The following is an 18,590-nucleotide window of genomic DNA, read 5'->3' on the forward strand; positions in this document are numbered from 1 at the left end:
TCTGGACTTTTGTACCTGAAGAATTCAGCTACAAGAATCACAAGGAGGATTCGGCTACACGAACAGCAAGGATTATTAAAAAGGCACTTTATAAATAACTTTGAGAGAAAATGTCTCAAGTATAATTGTACTGTTGAAATCTGGTCACTCGTAAAATGTTATTGGTGCTTTGTTAATGGGCATGTGAAAGTATCTATCTTGCACTAAATCTTTTGTATTAATACTTTTATTAACGTCACTCAGTTCTGGCAAATTAAAGTGTATTGCTTTAAGTGAGTTGCATTAGTAATTTAATTCATTTTAGTTTCAGATTAACTTAAGATTTTAGGCAAAAAAGAAGAATTACTGTAATAAAACAGTATTTTCTATTAGTTATTTACACAGGTGCTGCCAGGGCCTTGGGTGCCAGCGGGGCAGCGATGACATCCACGCGGACCTGCTGTGACGTCCTCGGGGCAGATGGACCTGCAGTACACTGAAACATACTGGGTGGCACTGTAGGATAGAGCACTGACTCACTGGTGCTCTCTAGAGCACTGGCTGAAGCCGTGAATCTAGGGATCAAGCACTGGCTGGTGCTGTGGATCCAGGGATCAAGCACTGATGTCATCAGGGGTGCCTGAGAATGAGAGGCCTGCAGAACAGCAGACCAGGAAAATCATCCTTAAAATAATTAAAATAATCTAGTATGATGTCGGCGGCACGGTGGCGCAGTAGGTAGCGCTGTCGCCTCACAGCAAGAATGGCCTGGGTTCAATTCCCAGCCGGGCGACCAGGGTCATTTCTGTGTGGAGTTTGCATGTTCTCCCCGTGTCTGCGGGGTTTCCTCCGGGTACTCCGGTTTCCCACAGTCCAAAAACATGCAGTCAGGCCAATTGGACATGCTAAACTGCCTCTAGGTGTGAGTGAGTGTGTGAATGTGTATGTCTGTCTGTCTGCCCTGCGATGGACTGGCGACCTGTTGAAAACAGCAAGGAATAAACAAATAAAGGAAAAGCTAAATTAGAAAAATAACATGTAAAAAACTGTAACCATGAAACAGAAAAGAGCTAAAACATTGGGGCATAAATACACTAAACTGGAACCAGAGAACACGACATACAACAAGCAAGGAACAGCTCAAACACAAGGTGTATAAATACAGGAGTACTAACAAGAAACACTTGGGACTAATGAAAGGGTGGGCTACAAACAACACATTGGTAAGACAAATTGGTAGACACACGAAGGAAGGTAAACAGATGTAGACAGACAGAAACAGAGCTAGGATGTTACACCTTCCTAATATAGCATCGAAAGGGTGTGAAAAAAGACTTTGAACTGAGATGCTTTAAGTTATAACACGATGCTAGTTTTGAAAGAAGAAACTGATGTACACAGGGATGTTTTTTGATGGTATTAGCAATTGTTTAGGGCCCCTGACTGACTGAGCCACCAGGGGGCCCCTTGAGTATGTGACAAATAAGGCAACATAAAAACACACTGTTGTATTAATGTATTTTAATTATTTTTACAATATATTCACAAATGTCTAAATAATAGGTGGTCATCATATGTAATATACATACAATGATACTTAATATTCAGTGTATATATATATATATATATATATATATACACACTGAACATTAAGTACAAATTATTCATTTTTCTGCATCTGAAAAAAAGCCAAAAACATGTTTTCAACAGATTACACAGCAGGCAGATTCAACAACTAAATATAATATCAAATGTATTTTTTGTTACAGCTTCCATTCTTTTCAGGAGACTCAGTTGCAGTTTTTCAGTGGAATCTGTAGAGATATTTTTTGCACATCCAAAGTTCAGTTTTAGAAGTTAGTTGCATTGTCTCTCAGCCAGTGTAATTCCAAACACATTCAGTGACGTTGAGATCTAAACTCTGAGGTGGGCAGTTCACTGTTCTAAGATAACCAGCAGCTTCTTTCTTTGATAAATACATCTTGATTTTCTCAGATTGGGATCATCATTATTGCTGTAGAACAAATTTCTTCCCAATCAAATGTCTTCCTGGAGGTTCTGCATGATGCATTAAAATTTGTTTGTATTCATCAGCAATCCTGAGGCCTTCAGTTAAGAAACAAAATCACCAACTCCAGATGTTGTTATACACCCCCAGACCTGTACTGATCCTGTAGCATGCTTGACTGATGGTTTGTAGACGTGATTCAAAGAATCTTTTATTGCTTTGGTGGAGTTAAACTGCTTTCTGTTACTTCCAAAGATCTCAAATTTAGACTCAGCAAATCCATAAAACCTTGCTCTACATCTCACATGTCTGGTTTTGGTATTCTAGCGTGACTTTTCATCTTTTTTGTCCATTTCCTATTTTCTCAGTAACATTTTAAGAATTTGTTTTAACTCAAGGAGTTACGCAAGGAATCTAAGTAGTTTGGGTCATTTGGTCAATGTTAGTGTCTCTTTGAAGGGCACCCCTTGGAAAGATGGCAGAGTGAAAGTGGCAGCAGAGTGAACAACAGTAAAGAGTGGACATAAGAAATACTGACAGATTTAATATGACATTTAGTGTTTGAGGTTCTGTTAAATATATTCCTCCTTTTCCTGACACTAAAAAAGGAATAACTTACAGCTAATGGCTGTTTTGACTGGAAATGTAATAAATGAAAGAACACTTTTTGACTTCTGCACAGCTCTGTATTTAATGTCTTTTTAGCATTTAAAAGGAGGTATGGAAAAATGTGTGGTTCAAGAATTGGTAGTCAAAGTATTATTATAGGTATAGGTCTCTGTTTTGAAAAATTTCAAACAATACTCAGTCCAACATATGGGACACCTTACTGAAGGGCAGCGTTCATAAGGTTTACAACCCCTATATTCAACTTTATGACAACTGACATAAACCTATATAGACATTTACAAAGGTTTATTTTAATAAATGCCAGTTGTCATAACTTGGTGTAATTAAATTACAACAAAATTGACAAAAGCAGCCTTTAAGATAACTACTGCTTGTTGAAAGAAGCCTTTATAAATGTTTATGTAGGTTTATGCCAGTTGTTATGTAGGTCTCATGTAGCCTTATGAATGCTGACCTTTAGTAAATACCTTATAAGAGACTTGCAATTGCAACAAGATGACCAAGTAATCTACAAAAGAAACCACTTCTGATTGGAAAATAGATTTATTTTTGAAAATACTGTACTGTCAAATGAAATATGACATACAAAGCAGCCATGTACAGTAAATTTAAGGTAGTTACTTTGGCGGTTCATTCGTTTTTTTCTGCTGCCTAAAATGTCGATTCCTGCATCTAAATGTGTTTGGACAGATTCACCTTTCATTGGGCTTAAAAATCCAGTGTCCATAGCGCAGATCACCACATGCTTTTGGTGATAGGAGAATGGAGCTCCACTGATGAAAAGCAATGTACACAATAAATAGACATACACTTATTGTATATTCATAAGAGAGATGAGAAGCGTTGGTGAGCTATTTACAGAGTCCCTTTGTAGCATCTGTCATTTACAGCACCATTAAAAAATGAAACTTGCATTGGTTAACATCAGGCTCCTGAGACTCCTCCCCTTTTCCGCTGACAAATGAAAACCTCTGTATCAAAAAACGGCCTGAGAGGGGACTTGAGACGCCAGTAGTCGGCTGGAGGATTTTTTTTGTTAGCCTTCTAAGAAGCGGTCGGGTGTCTACTCTGCTTTCTTGGTCTTCCTCTTGCGAGTGCCTTCACTCAGTTCCTCCTTGGTTTTGGCTGGTGAGGCAGGGGCAGCGGTAGCTGCTGGAGCAGCATGATGATGGTCATGGGCTTCTTCACCACCGAGAGGAGAGCCGAACAGAAGATGGCACAGCCAGGACTCAATCAGAGCGAAAGGAGAGCCGTGAGAGTGGCGAGCGGTCATAACCACCTACAAAAGAAGTAAAGAGGGTCCAATGGAATAAGTGTAATTGGTTTACCACCATTGTCATAAGAAAAACATGTCTTTCTGAAAAGGTAACTTTACAGCAGAAAGAAAAGCATGCTTAAAATCTGTTAATAGACAGTTATTTGCAAATGTTTGGGCGCCCCCAATTGTATGTGTTGTTGATTTTCTAAGTGAAAATTAGTTGACATATCCTCTACAGAGAACATATTTCTGTACATTTTAATGCACAATTACTGTTTGTAATTTGTATTTAACATATTGGGGGGAAAAATCAAACAAAATGTGGCTTATGCTAAAGTTATGGCACATTACATTTTATGCTTTTTTTCCAGTATGTTAAACTCACCAAATGAACACGAATTGTGCACTAATATTTGAAATGGCATATTTAAATTTGTCATTTCACATACTTTTTGTAATTGAAAATTTTCACTTACAAAAAAATTGTACTTTGGCTGGGGATGCAATTTTGCATACAAGTGTAGAAAAAACTAAAATGTTTCTGTAGGGTCTCTTGGTACTAAATGTTCACATAGCATAAAGGGCAGCTTGTATAAAATAAAAGACAAAACAAAATGGAGTGAGAAGTCTGGGTGGACAATATGGCAGAAATAAAATGATTGCGAAAGATACGTTCACAATACATAAGCATACCGACATCTCGCTTTTTGGAGATTTTGCAAGCAATTTGGGACAAAATGCACCAGCAAACCACTAAATTTTTTATACTTCCCTTAATGTCGACTTAGGACATTTATGTGTTTTTATGTTTCAAAATAATAATAATTAAAGGCTATCAGGACTCGACGGAAAAGAGAGCAGGCAATACCTTGAAAGTAGCCATGAACAGAGTGAAGATGCAGATGAGGGTGCTCTTGGACACAGGAAGCCAATGTGCCTCCTGGAGTGTAAACAGAATGGCTCCATACAGACTGGCTTTGGTAGGGCTGGAAACACACAATGAGATTGTTAGGGTTACTGATCTTAAGAAAATGTGATATTTCAGTTCTCTAAGTATGGAGAAATGTATCAATATTGCAGTCCATGGTAATCATCTGTATGCCAGATATACTGTGGATAGAGAATATATCGAAAAATGCTGGAATATTCCTTCAAGGATGAGAATCAGACAAGTCATCAAACAATAGCCTCTTTCTGCAGGCCCCCTTGGATATTTTGAATTAATAGAACCAAATAAAACATTTCTTCGCTGTAACTCTGTTATCAGATTAACAAGGACATTGTCGGCTCTCTGTGTGTAATATGTTGTGACTCTGTGTTGAGGTGCTAGTAAAGCAATGAGGGCTGAAACCCCCTGCTGTGAAAACCACTCACATCTCTCCACAAAGATAAAACACACAGAACAACTGCAGCTTTCTTGACAACAAAATATCATGTACTGCCACAATAAAAAAAATAGCATTTACACAATAAAACCACTTTTTGAAAATCTTACACATTACCATCATACAAATTTATTCCATCCACATTATTGAAGACAAAAAAGGCAAAGTTCAACTGAGGGGCACCCAAAACAGGCAGAAATTTTATTTTATGGCTACTTTAAAAAGGGGCTGAGGATAACAGGAGGCTACAGGGCTAGAAGTCATAGAACTTAAAGAAGGGCACAGAACTGAGGAAAGAGCACTTACAATGACATGCTGAGAATTTCATTGGTCTCTGGCCTCCACACTCCACGCAGCAGTTGCTCGAAATTTGACATGAGAGCTACTCCTGACCCTACAAGGACATCAAGAGAATGAGAAAGTGTCAGGTGAGAACAGCCCCTCACGCCTCAGCGGCCTTATGAGGATTAACACACTTCACTGCACGGACTCTGGTGCTAAGACCATCTTAACTATTACACTCCAAAACAATCCTTGCTCTGCTTTTGATGATCCTAGCTTAAAGTCTTGGCCCCTAATCTTCTTTACATCCAGCAACATTACTGGTGGAAATACAATTGTGAAGGTTTTTTACTTTATTTTAAACGTATAGTCTGGCAAAAAAAAATGTACAAAATTTTACATCTTAAATTCCATCAGCAAGTTTGGTGTCTAAAGTTTGCTTCTTTAGTTTTGTGCAGGAGCTACAAGGCTAATGTAGCTAACAAATAATGGAAGCATTCTACCGCACTGATTCAAAGTCATAGTTGAAAAGTTGAAAACACGCTTCGGATTTTTGACTGACCTGGACTTTAGGCTAAAATCCTTTTGCTTTGAGCGACCCTATACCCTAATTACGTTCATTTTATTCAAATAAAATGACTGAACATTCCATTTTGTCACTACAGAAACAACCATAAAACTACCAAATGTTTCGGTGGTGAATGTTTCGGTAGTGACAATTTTAGCTAAGTTTGAGCATAAATCAAAAGCGCTAGCCAAAACAAGACTAGCAAACACAGTTTTGAGCAGCTCTACACACATAAAATAATAATATTTTTCACTGCATCACAAAAAGGTTGACTTAACTGCAGATAATTTACATTTTGGTAGTGAAAATTAATGTTACACACTGATTTTCAGATTTTGGGATTTACTTCCAAACAATGGGACTGAATTGCTCATCATGTGGCCATGAGGGACAGGGATGCAGTCTCACTTCCTGCTCTAAAATGCAGGGGTGTGGCTAAAATGTGGCTCCGCCCACAGACAAAAAGTCATGATAAACCTTAATCTTTCAACTTCACTTTAACAGAAATCAAAAAAATCTTTGAAAAAAATTCAAAAAAGATTTGCTGAAGTTGAAATTTAGGGGACAGACACCTCCCAAAATAACTATCTCATTTAATGCATTAGGCTGAAATAGATCATAACATAATCCTTGTTAGTACCTAAGGTCTGAATACATAATGTATACATAATATATTTTTTTAAGTTTTACTGTGTGACTGCAATTTAAAGTAACTGGTCCATATAGCTATTAGCATTGTGCTAGCATTAAGCACTGTGCTAGCACTTATGTTACATAGCTAAAAACAGCAGTGACAGACATATTCAGTCCTGAATTTTGTGCATAGACATAGGCAAGTCTACAAATTACCTAACTATTTGACACAGTTTGAGACAAGTATCTGGTGTTTTACACATGCAGTTTGCACAATCCTAATTGACAGGGTATACCTTTCAATTGCTTGTTAGCTACATTAGCCTCATACTTTAGCACACAACTAAAGTAGATGATGTAAAAAAAACAAAACAATAAAAAACAATATAAATGTAAAATGTTTCAGGAGAGCGCTTCCTCAATTTTGTTACCTTTAAGGCCATAGTCTACTTGTTTTTTTGACAAAAACATATGCTAGCAGGCCATATGAAGACATGATGCAGCCCTTCATCTCATCTCTTGTAAAACTTCACATACTTACCCTTGACATAGCCAGTAATAACCATGATGAACCAGCCATGGTGATAGGCATGGTGCGCGTGGTGGACTCCAGCAACGATTTTGCGAGTACGGACGACTTCTTTCATGGCCACCAGCACCAGCTTGATGGGCAGGAATGCGACGCATTTGTAGAACAAGTTAAAGGGACAGAAGAAGATGAGATACCTGTTGTGTTCAGCCAGCATAAAAAAACAAAATAATAGAATTAATTTACAAAATGGGAATTACAGTAAATACCTTAATGTGAAGCACATTGTTACAGTAATAAGAAAATCTTGTAACTTTTTTAACATCACTTCTAAACACTAGCTGTCCTGTTTTGGCCAATTTACTGGTCCAAAATAGTTTGAAAATCTTCTAAGTTCATTGGTTATAAAATCTGTCCATTATACCTTGTATCTCCTTGTACAGTCTTTTGAAAAGTAACACTTTCAGGCTTTTTTAAGTTACAATCTCCTGTATAGTTCTGGAGATACTTTAAAGGGCCCATATTACAGAAAACAAATTTTGAAGTAATATGTGAACATTGTTGAACTTTTCTGCCTACAGCAGTTTAGCCCTGCACATTCATATTGAAGTGAAGGGTGCTTTTTGAATGAGACACAAAATAGGACAGCCAATCAGTACGGAATCAGTTATATCAGTCTTAAAGGCACAGTAACAAAAACAGCCTATTTAATTCTAAAAGATAAAGAGAGGTTGGAAAATAGTCAAGTAAAATGAATTCTGCCCATTTTTGGTACATTAAACCAGCCTTTTAATATTTTTACTTAATTTACTTATTTATTCTTTAGATTACTTGATGGTACTTGGTATTTTTCCTTAATTTGTACCCATCTGTGAGTAATTCCTTTTAACTTCAATTTTATTTCACATGTCTGTAACAATGTGTACGATTCATATAGTTAATGAATGGAAGTCTTCACAGCAATGCTTATCATGACTGTTATTATAACACTGTCTGCACCTTTAAGAGCTGGCGCAAACTGGTTATGTAAATTCTTATGGAAATCAGTCCGGGTTAGTGATCCATTCCAAAGACTCTCACCAGACAGCTGAGGCCAGGAGGATGTGGCTGTTATTATGGAAATAGTCGATGGGGCTGTGTCCAAGCATGATGTCTGCAAGGATGTAGCTCCCAAAACAGTAGAGCATTGCACAGAGCCAGGAGGCCACAGGGCTTTTGCGGGACACCTCCACTGAGCCTGCAAACAGCAGATAGCGTTACAATCTCCTCATCCAAATGTCTTTGTACAGGATAGATATGGCATATGGCATATCTGACATATGGCACTGTGCTTTATCAACGTCCACATGAAAACTGCATAAGCACATACTGTAGCAGGTCTACTTAAATACATGTTCACTGCATTAAAAGTAACTAGTGATTTGAACATTTGATTTTCACAATCTTTCATTTTATTTACATTCTTTATTGTGTTAACATTAGCCCATTTCATTTTTGGACAATCCTTTAACTGCATAACAATTAAGTTCATTCATGTGTTGCTTAAGCATTTTTTAATGAAAGAAATGCAGAGATCATATATCACCAATATCAGAGAAGTTAATTGAATCTTCCTACATTAATTGTAGTTTTTCCCTGATTTCTTTTGTCACACCATAGAACATCATTCAACAACATGTATGGTAATAATAATGTGTCTATAGAACATAAGCCTATCTATTTGTTTTCGTGTGTGGTCAGCGAAAACATCTTGCGTCTTCCTGGCAGCCTAGTCAAAACATGGTCTGGCAAATTCAGTAAAATGTTTTATTCATTAAGGCAAATATCAAGGGTAACTTGAGCTCTAAGAGGCCTTCTGAGCCTCTAAAGCTCTATGGATGAAGAGACATGGAACAGGTGTGGCCTGGGCAAGAAAGGACATTCGCTAGGCATTTTGACGGAGAAGTGATCCTATCAAATGTTGACTAAAAATAAGTGTCAGCCTGTTGCGTCTCATTCGTGGCAACTGGCAGGCCTGCTTCGATCTTTGACCTCCAACACGCCCAAAATGTCGGAGCTCATTCATGAGGCTTGTCAAATGGTGCGAGGCTTGCGAGAGCAACTGTCCCACTGCCTGACCATGAACATTAATGGGATGTGTGTAGACCTTTTTTTATTATTCTTGTCTATCAATAAACTGACTGGACAGCATTAGTGAAGATGTGTCACTCAGATGTGATGTGAAACTCGGCTAGAAACTCAGCTTTTCGAGATGTCTAGTGGTAGTTCAGTTATTCCTAAATACTAATTAGTCTACAGCATTCTATGGAATACATAAGCTAGCAAGATTATTATTGACGCACTTCTTTTAGTTAAAAAGCACATTTCGACACCAGGTGAGTTTTAGTTTTAGTTTAGGTTGGACATTGCAGTGCATCAACAGCCCAGTGAATATCATAGTTCACTACTGGAAATTACATGGCTGGTATACTGCAATGACTACATTTGTCTTAACTCTACAGCCACATATGGGAATAAAAAAACAGTCAGTCATAAATGATCAGTCTCACATAGACAATTTCATTTATACTATCCTGATATTTGGCCTGTGGTCATTGGAATATGAACACCTGTCCAGTTGACTAGGGACATTTCTATAGGCTACTCTCACTTTTCATGCATTACTAAACAGTGGTTTTAATAGGCTACAGTGGAGGCGCTCTTGCTGTTGTCTATTTAGGGCAAGTCTATTTATTGCACTCTGCTATGTGCCCTCACTCTATCAGATTTCGAGGAGGGGGCTCTTAGAGTCGCCTTAACTCTAAGAAAAGGACAAAACGTGGGGGAAAAAACTGTAGAATGGCTAAAGTATAAGTTTCAGTGCATACAGCTAATAGCATCACTTTAAGTCCAACAAACAGTATTTGGTCTAGTATTCTAGCCATAGTCTTGGATGTATGTCATGCAGCCTAATTCAAAAGCCTTCACAGGGAAAACACTCAAGAAGGAATGAAATGAAAAAAACAACACTTGCACATGAGTGATGACATCTCACACACATCTCCCAAACAATATTACAGGCAATTTTACATCATATCTCAATAATATTAATAATAATCAGAGCTCCAGACTTACCTGGTTCATACTTGAGGTAGAGTATGGACACGATGTAATAGGCGAGATCGAAAACTGGAAACATGGCCATTTTTGAAAAATAGTGGGCAATTTCGCCCAGGTTTAGGATATCCAACACCTCCATGGTTGTGCGGCTGACGACACTAGCACATGAACAGAGAGCTGTGTGTGTGTGCTGCGTGCTAGACTGAGGCGACTCGCCTCAAGCCCCCCGTGTCCGTCTCCCCGAGTAAAGCAACTCAGGACACATAAACCCTCCTATTAATACACAGCTCCTCATCTGCACCACCGAGCTTAACGCGCCTCTTCAGGATGGCACAGAGCCGCCGTGCAGCGGTGAGCAGCGCAGCGCTACCGCCCCCCATGGGCCGGCCGATGGAAGGCTGGCCTGTCAAAAATTAGAAGAGACCACCATCTCATAAATATGTTTTTTGTGTTTTAGTGTTCTATTATAAACTCTTTACTGATCTTAAGTGAGCAGGGTCAAGGGTCTAAAACTGTGTCCCAGGGAGCAGGATTAAAAATACTGCTGTACTATTATCTAAGTTCAGTGAGAGTCTGCATACACTGTGCTTGCTGTATTGTTTTTTTTTTCAATCAATCAATTAATAAATAGGAGTTAAAACTTAGACCCAAGCTTAAAATCCTGTTGGATATGATGTGTCCTTCATCCTTGTGTCCTTTCGTGCATCGCCTTTCGCTCTAGTAGTAAAGTTTGCCACGGCCGGCAGGTGGCGGCAGTGAGTTTTCAGTTAACGTCATTACGTGTCGTAGGAAGAAGAGGGAAGACACGGGTGTAGGCAAAATGATCGGCGATCTTCTCATTTTTGGGTAAAATGTTCAGATAAGGATAAAACGAGACATGTTTTAGAGTTTACTTTAAATTAATGTCCTTATTTTATTTACCTCCATAACGGTAGTGGACAGGTTACTGTGTTTTGTGTAAAACAGCTAAGTTAGCCGACTAGCTGCGGTTCCACGTCACGCACTGTTTGTGTTTCTGTTTCTCGCAGCACTCTGTTAGTGAACGCTGGAGCCGTGTTAAACTTCAAACTGTAAGTCTAAACATTTGTTGGCATTAGTACATTTAGTATGCCATTGCTTATGTGACGTGTATTCTTGTTAAAGGAGAACGTCATCGCCATAGCTAGCTAGCTAATTAAATGGTTGACATGTAAACAAACTCATTCAGAGTGGTTGAAATGCTCACCTGCCCAGTCAGAATTGGCACAGCGTTGGTGAAAGGAACCAGACATCCACCTCTAAAAGATCCCTCACAGAAAGTTATTACATGAAATGGTTATGAAGATGCTGAATACGCTGTCTTATGTCTGACACTTTCTGACAGTTTTATGTTATGTTTTGTGATAAAGTTTTGGCTTGAAATATGTTTGAATCCATTTATTTTAATCCATTCATGGCGGAGAAAACTAAGAAAGAAACTAATTTTTTCAGATGTATGACCATTTCACCTTTTTTGGATTTGGATAGTAAATAAAATGGCTATGTTTGTGTTGTAGACAGGGTGACCCCTGGTTCCTGTCACCACCACTGTAAAGAAATCAGAGTTTCTCTGATTAGGTTTCTCTACAATACCTTGTCCAAACATATCTTGTCTTCATTGTTTTCACCAACAGGAAAAAGAAAGAGTCGCAGTCACATGGGTTTGGAGATGAAACAGGCGGATCTAGTACAGGTCAAGTTGGTTAACTAATACAGCACCACCACCACCCCACTCCTTCCAAGATGGTCCACAATTTTCCTTCATCTCGATGTGTTGCATGTTGGGTTGAGAACCACTGATCTAATATAAACTTAATGCAAACCTTCTGACTAACATGATTCATACACATGTTCTCTTCCAATACCATTGGGTAGTTACTATTAGGGCTCTAATGACAAATGATACACATTTAAAAATTTAATATGATTTCTGATCATCAACAGGTTTGAACTTGAATTGATTATCGATATTTTATGTGAAAATCTATGTCTTGATTCTGGTTCTGTGCTAGACAGATTGACTAAGAGAAATACAGTTTTAAAACAAAAGATTGCTAGTTACAAACAATTCAAAATAGATAGGAAGCACCGAGATGATTAGTGTTGGTCATTGACAGTGGCTTCCACAAAAGAAGGCAATTGTGAGACCATTGAAAGAAGCAGAGGGGCATATCAGCGATACACCTTTTCAGACTTTCATGTTTTTCGATAATGTATTGAAATCATTACTCTCTTAGCAACTGCTTACAGTTAGTCTGTTTCATATGCTTAAGTGGATTTTTTTTGTAAATGATAGTACTTCTGTTAAAGTGTGTTTGTGAGAACAGGAATCTGTTTTAGCTGCAGTTCCATTTACCATTCACATTTAGTTCCTAATTCATTTTTGGTGTTAATTTAATTCTATCCTGAATGTGTCAGCACCTGGACTGCTTTACTGTTCCCTACACCTCTTATTTTGCCTTAGGATTTTATTTTAGGATCACAAAGAGAAAAGAATAGCACCTAACAAACTAGATATATAAAGATGTTCTACTGCAGTTCTATAGGGAACTCAGTACTGACCTGATACTTTTTGAGTTTTTAAGGGTTACAGCTTTTTGAATTTGAGTCATTGCAGTAACAGCACTTTAACTTGAGGATGATTTTAGACTGTTTTACCCACCTCTGGCTGCTAATGAAGTCATTGGGGACCCTCAGCCAATCCTCACTTTTACTCTCACATATATAACTCCTTAGCCATGTAATCAAAAGATGTAGAACACTGTTTATCTGACCTTTTAGGGCAAGGTAGTCCTATCATATCTACCAAGCACTGGTGGGATTGCAGGTTTTCATTTAACAAAGTAGGAGCACACCAGTAGGATAATTTGTTTAACCCCTTAACATTCCAAGCTTATTACATACTTATTACATACAGGCTTATTATTCATTAACTACAGGTACTTCATTGCAAACTAGTGGAGCTTTTCTTAGGTTATAGAAGTGTGTAATAAGACTTTGGGCCTGCCGGCAGGCCTATGGCTTTGTAAGGGGTTAAAGAACTGTTTTTACAGTTTGAATCAGATGTGCCCCTGCCTAATTGGAATGAAAATTTGCAGCATTCCGGCCCTTTGCAAAGGAAAAAAATAAAAATGTGAACTGGCTTGGGGTGCCTAGTGACTGGAATGAAAATTTCTGCTTTCCACTTCTCAAATGCAGGTGATAACATCAGAGAGTTCCTACTGAGCCTGAGGTACTTCCGCATATTCATAGCTCTGTGGAACATCTTCATAATGTTCTGCATGATCTTGTGAGTATCTTGATTGGTATAGACTAATCTGTATATGAAAATGTTCATTATACATATGTTTTATGTTTAAGCTGTTTGTTATAACAATTTTAATTTGCTCTAGGTTATTTGGATCATAACACACTACTGACCTGAGAGACCTAAGACCAGTTTGAGCATAAAGGACTATCCTCAGCCCTTTTGAGGTGGGTGTTGGTGGGGTGGGTGTTGGTTTGTGGTGTTGGGTTAAACCTTTCCAAAAAGCACCAAGAACTGTGTCTCTTGAAGCAAGATATTTGTCAGTAATTTCTTACGTTTTATTTTCTGTCCCAGACAGTAAGACAGAGTCTTACAGGTCAAGTGTTTGGGACTCACACTGACCATACTGTTTTTGTCAGTGTCAAACTGCCATGTCATCTCGATTTGCATGTCAGTTGATGTGCTTGTGTTTGCAGGCAGATAAGAAGTGTTTGTGAATATTTGCTGCACACTTTATTACCTATGGATTAATGCAGCAGTGCAGTCATATTAATTGTTATAAAGAGTTTATTCCATTAATTTAAGCTTTCAGTAAATCTAGAGTTTCTCAATATGTTATTTCCTGTGAACTTAGTGAGGTTAGTAGTTAAATGTGCAAATGATATCAAGATTCTTTTATAAAATGAGACATTTTTAACAAGCGATAAAGTTGGGTTATTTTTGTTTTTTTTTTGTTTTTTTTAACAAATTCTTTCACAGTCATCCTAAAATGCATATATATAGGCCATAGCTTTAAATGGATGTTTTAAGTGCATTTTAGTCAGTTCAGATGAATTTTGTAAAGTTTACAGATGACTTCACATTTTCTTTCTGGGGAATTAAACAGTTACCTTTATTAAATGTGACTTGCATTACCTCAGCTCATGCTATCAGGTCACTTATCAAAAAAGAATAAAGTAAAAAAAACTGAACAAAAAATGTGTTATTAGAGTTTTGAAATTCAACAAATGGCACTTTAAGGTATTGAGCACCATGGTAAGATTAAGATGATTTGCCCAATATATTTTCTTTCAGAGGGTTTTTTCCAGTTCTCTGCAGTAGTCCCACTGTCCCATCACATAGATGAAGACATCCCAGGAAGCCCAATTTAATGTTGTTTTCCAAAAAAGCAAAACATTAAAATAAGAATTAGTGCTTCATGAAAACATTAAAACTTAAAGCATGAATTTATTTACTTTTGATTTTTTTTAAACATATTTGCTCCCTCAGATCCTGTTTCTAGGTCATACTATGCATTAACTGATCGTTTTACAGCATATGTACAACAGTCTACAGTAAAATGCTGGGCTGTATGTTTGTTTAGAAGAATGTTACATTTAAATATTAAATGACCCATTTGTCATTCTGGATTTCAAATGTTTCAAGAATATCTTACAAAGTTTGTAAGAAAAAATTAGACTAATAAATGAATTTAGCATGATTTTAGGCTCGCCACTAGGTATTTCAGAGCAAAGGGAATTTTCTACTAAAGCATATTTCTTTCCTGTTTTTCCTACACTTTACAAGAAGTAAACAAGTTAAATCTCTAAACTAAATATGTTGTGTAACTGCATTATTTGTAGACCTCACTACTATTTCTGTACAAGAGACAAGGGCACTTGGAAAACAATGTCAATATGACAGACTCAAAAGGCCTTGTGGACTTGAAATAAATGTTTTGGAGAAGCATGTACCCCCCCCCCCTTTTTTTTTAAATAAACTGAAAATTCATGCTCATGACTCTTGACCAGCTGTATTTCTGGAGAAGCCATATAGAAAGTGTTGTTTATATTTTGTTGATATATAAAAAGTCAATTTTAACATGTAAAAATGTCAGTAGTGGTAAAATCATTTGATGTAACAATAAATCTAATTTTACTGTGTCACATAATATTGTTTAATACATATATCTTAGCACATAAGGTTTCAGTTCCCATTAGTAAGGAGTCATGGTTCTCCTTAATTCATTGAAATGAGAAGAGGAAAATTGACAAAATCTTTAAAAATCTCATTTTGACATAGAATTCTATTAGACGTTCAAAGAGATTTCTTACTACACTCTTTAAATAGATGTGTTAAACAACACATTGTGTCTCTAAATAGAGACATAAGTGTATTCAGTTGGAGACAACACAGTTTGTGTTCAAATATTTCTATGGATAACATATTTTGGGTCCCTTTAACACAGAATGTATTCAATCAGAAAACAATATGAAACAAACAGTGTTATAATGGGTAACACAAGTTGTTGTGTTATTTAACATCACTTTTAGTTACTTTTAGTTCTTTGCTGGTAAAGTAAATCTTATGACAAACTGTTTTAGCTTTTATTCAGGTTTTTCTTGATATCAGGAATTAAATTTACATGTGAAATTACATTTCCGCTAGTAAAAATTTATTGTTATCAAAATGTAAAAATGTGTAGTAAAATAGTAAAAATTCTATTTTCACTAGTGGAAATTAAATTTGTAAATGTGTAAATTTAACTCCTGATATCAAGGAAAATTGAAATAAAAGCTAAAACAAAGGCTTGCCATAAATTCTTGACATTTTTACAAGTCTTGAATTTGAAACATGGAACAATTCACTGGTGAGAAATCAGTTAAAAAACGTAACAATCAAATCAAATCACGTTTACTGTCACATCACATTTACACAGGTGGAAAGTGAGTGAAAATCTTAAGTGCGTGGCCCCCTTATAGAATTTAAATACAAAAAATATAAATATCTAAGAAGAAAAAGAAATATATACATATATATATACATATATATATATATATATATATATATATATATATACTGACTCTGAATATACACATATACTCAATCAGAATTTCAAGCATGTCATAATTTGCCATAATATCAAGCTCATTAATATTCATTAAGCTTTGCACAGAACCCCGTCTGATTGGCCGAGCAGTTTTATTTACTATCCAAAACTACCAGTAAAACTACTTTTTATATGTAATAATGATGATGACGGTGTGCGTGTCAAAGCCATGACGTCTTCAGCTGACGCTGCGCTGAAAGGCTAAGACAGGCTAAATTCGTCCTTGTTTGTACCGTTATTTTGTTCTATTTCTCGGGTTAGAGAATTTCACTTTGTAAAATAGTTTGTAACTAAACGCATGTTTTAAAGTATAAAATGTGTTTTTAGCACAGGTTTTAGTGCTCAAACAGTAGGCGCGTAAACATGCTAATGCTAGTTAGCTTTTTGCTCCGTTTTCAACTACTCCGTGTTAACATAGATTTAATGCACCAGTTCTAATTTAATTACTGTACATATAGAGACATTCCGTTGTTCAGACTCCAGTGATTTTTAAGATGTATTGTGGATGTCCCACAGCCTCGTCAGTCTCGCCAAGTGGTGTAAACAGATTTGAAACATTTGAGTGTTGGTTATGTAAATAAAATGCATTACATGGAACAGTCTGTGTTATTATTTTAGACTACTTATCTAAGTGCACCTAGGAAACTGGTTTCCATATAGTCTGTTGAAGCTGGAGTACATGTACATTACTGTTATGGTAGTAATGTGTCTTTTCTTTATAGTTTTCATCAGTGCAGTTGCTTTACACTTGAACACAGAGAGAACAGAGCTACTTGGTACTGATGGGAAAAAAAAGCTTTTCCCCATATATTACAAATTAACACTGAACAACTGAAACTGAATTAAAATGCAACAATAGTGATAGTGCGCATCTGTTCTACCTTTAAACAAGTTTGATCCCTATCCTTTAATAATAAGAACACATAAGGGAGCAGGTTTTACTGGCAGCCTTGGAAAGTGGTTTCCCTTTGGAGAGATACAGCTGGAGTGGATTTAAAGTCCAATAATGATGCTGGTAATCTATAACTGCATGATCATCATAACTTTTATTCATACCACCTTTACAGGGGGACATCTTTAATAAGAGTGTTGAGAAAAGTTGCTTCCCTTTGTAAATCACAACTGGAGTGCATTTAAAGTACAATAATGATGCTGGTAATCTATATCTGTGCATGACATATCTGTGCCCCGTGTTCTCAGTCAGGGGTGTCCAAAGTCCCAAATGGCCCAAATATGGCCCACGGCCAGGTTTTAATTGGAGCTGCAGCTTGTTCAACAGCATGTCTTAAGTGACCGGCCAAAGATTACGTTGCAGTTCTTCCTTTCCTCTTATGGTGGCAGCAGTGCTGCAAAATATTCTTATAGAGCCAAAGCAAATGTGAGTACCTCATATGTCAAAAGACATTACATTAAGTATTCTGGAGAGGACAGAGAAACTAGAACAACTGTGAGCTACCCGAGTCTAACGGAACCAGCTTCTTATCAGAGCAAATTCAGTAGTTCAGTGAATATTAACTGTTCAAGGTCGAACAAAAACGTGACTATATATACTGTTTATTTTGCTCTTATCATTTAATAAAGCGATTTCTGAATGCTGTTGCTGCATTTATTTGATATGTAAAGAATATTATTTAACAAAACAAATTTATAATTTTTGTTTAGTTTGTCTAAATAATGAAATTGTGTAACAAGTAAACACTTGAATAGGAATATACTTAATACATTAGACATTTTATTGTTTCTCTTAAACAATTTAATTCTTTGTCATAAGTGCTTACTGATCCAGATTGCTCTGACCAATCCACCAATAAAAGAAGACTTGTGCATCTTTTATGCAGTGATAGGAAATACAATAGCACACAAAAAGCTCTGATTCCATGTGCTGCTATTTTGAAACCTTAGGTACTTTGACACGGTATAATCTGGCCTTTTTGGAAAACATTTAGACACCCCTGATTTAAATCCACTGCAGTTGTAATATACACTTTTCTCAGAGGTCTAGTTAAATATGTTCCCCTTGTATTCCCAATGTAAAGCTGGTACAGTCTGACTAAAAGTTACCGAGTGAAATGATCATGCACAGAC

General features: G+C 36.8%; 2 protein-coding genes across 2 annotated transcripts; one reads left to right on the top strand and one right to left on the bottom strand.

Moving 5' to 3' along the window:
* Window positions 1-3,141: 3,141 nt before the first annotated feature.
* Window positions 3,142-10,671, bottom strand: tmem38a (transmembrane protein 38A). Its single transcript, XM_036587107.1, has 6 exons — window positions 10,387-10,671; window positions 8,353-8,509; window positions 7,285-7,469; window positions 5,567-5,654; window positions 4,744-4,861; window positions 3,142-3,896 (listed from the first exon to the last, which is right to left on the bottom strand). The coding sequence occupies exons 1-6, from the start codon at window positions 10,508-10,510 to the stop codon at window positions 3,681-3,683; spliced, it is 888 nt and encodes a 295-aa protein (XP_036443000.1). The 5' UTR covers window positions 10,511-10,671; the 3' UTR covers window positions 3,142-3,680.
* A 462-nt stretch (window positions 10,672-11,133) lies between these two features.
* On the top strand, window positions 11,134-15,413 carry smim7 (small integral membrane protein 7). The gene is made up of 5 exons (XM_036587113.1): window positions 11,134-11,217; window positions 11,400-11,441; window positions 12,024-12,082; window positions 13,588-13,678; window positions 13,782-15,413. Exons 1-5 carry the CDS (start codon window positions 11,192-11,194, stop codon window positions 13,795-13,797), a joined length of 234 nt encoding a protein of 77 aa, XP_036443006.1. The 5' UTR covers window positions 11,134-11,191; the 3' UTR covers window positions 13,798-15,413.
* Window positions 15,414-18,590: the final 3,177 nt, after the last annotated feature.

This window comes from Colossoma macropomum, unplaced genomic scaffold (assembly GCF_904425465.1).
Source record: "Colossoma macropomum unplaced genomic scaffold, Colossoma_macropomum, whole genome shotgun sequence".
Classification (NCBI taxonomy): Eukaryota; Metazoa; Chordata; class Actinopteri; order Characiformes; family Serrasalmidae; genus Colossoma; species Colossoma macropomum.

Bases quoted from the DNA above. Each gene is read 5' to 3' on its own strand.
- smim7 (XM_036587113.1), top strand. From the start codon at position 11,192: ATGATCGGCGATCTTCTCATTTTTGG. The intron at 11,218-11,399 runs GTAAAATGTTCA...TGTTTCTCGCAG, and splicing joins GGCGATCTTCTCATTTTTGG to CACTCTGTTAGTGAACGCTG. The intron at 12,083-13,587 runs GTCAAGTTGGTT...TCTCAAATGCAG, and splicing joins AACAGGCGGATCTAGTACAG to GTGATAACATCAGAGAGTTC.
- tmem38a (XM_036587107.1), bottom strand. From the start codon at position 10,510: ATGGAGGTGTTGGATATCCTAAACCTGGGCGAAATTGCCCACTATTTT. The intron at 7,470-8,352 runs GTGAGAGTCTTT...TGAACACAACAG, and splicing joins CTCCTGGCCTCAGCTGTCTG to GTATCTCATCTTCTTCTGTC. The intron at 3,897-4,743 runs GTATTGCCTGCT...CTTCTTTTGTAG, and splicing joins TGTTCATGGCTACTTTCAAG to GTGGTTATGACCGCTCGCCA.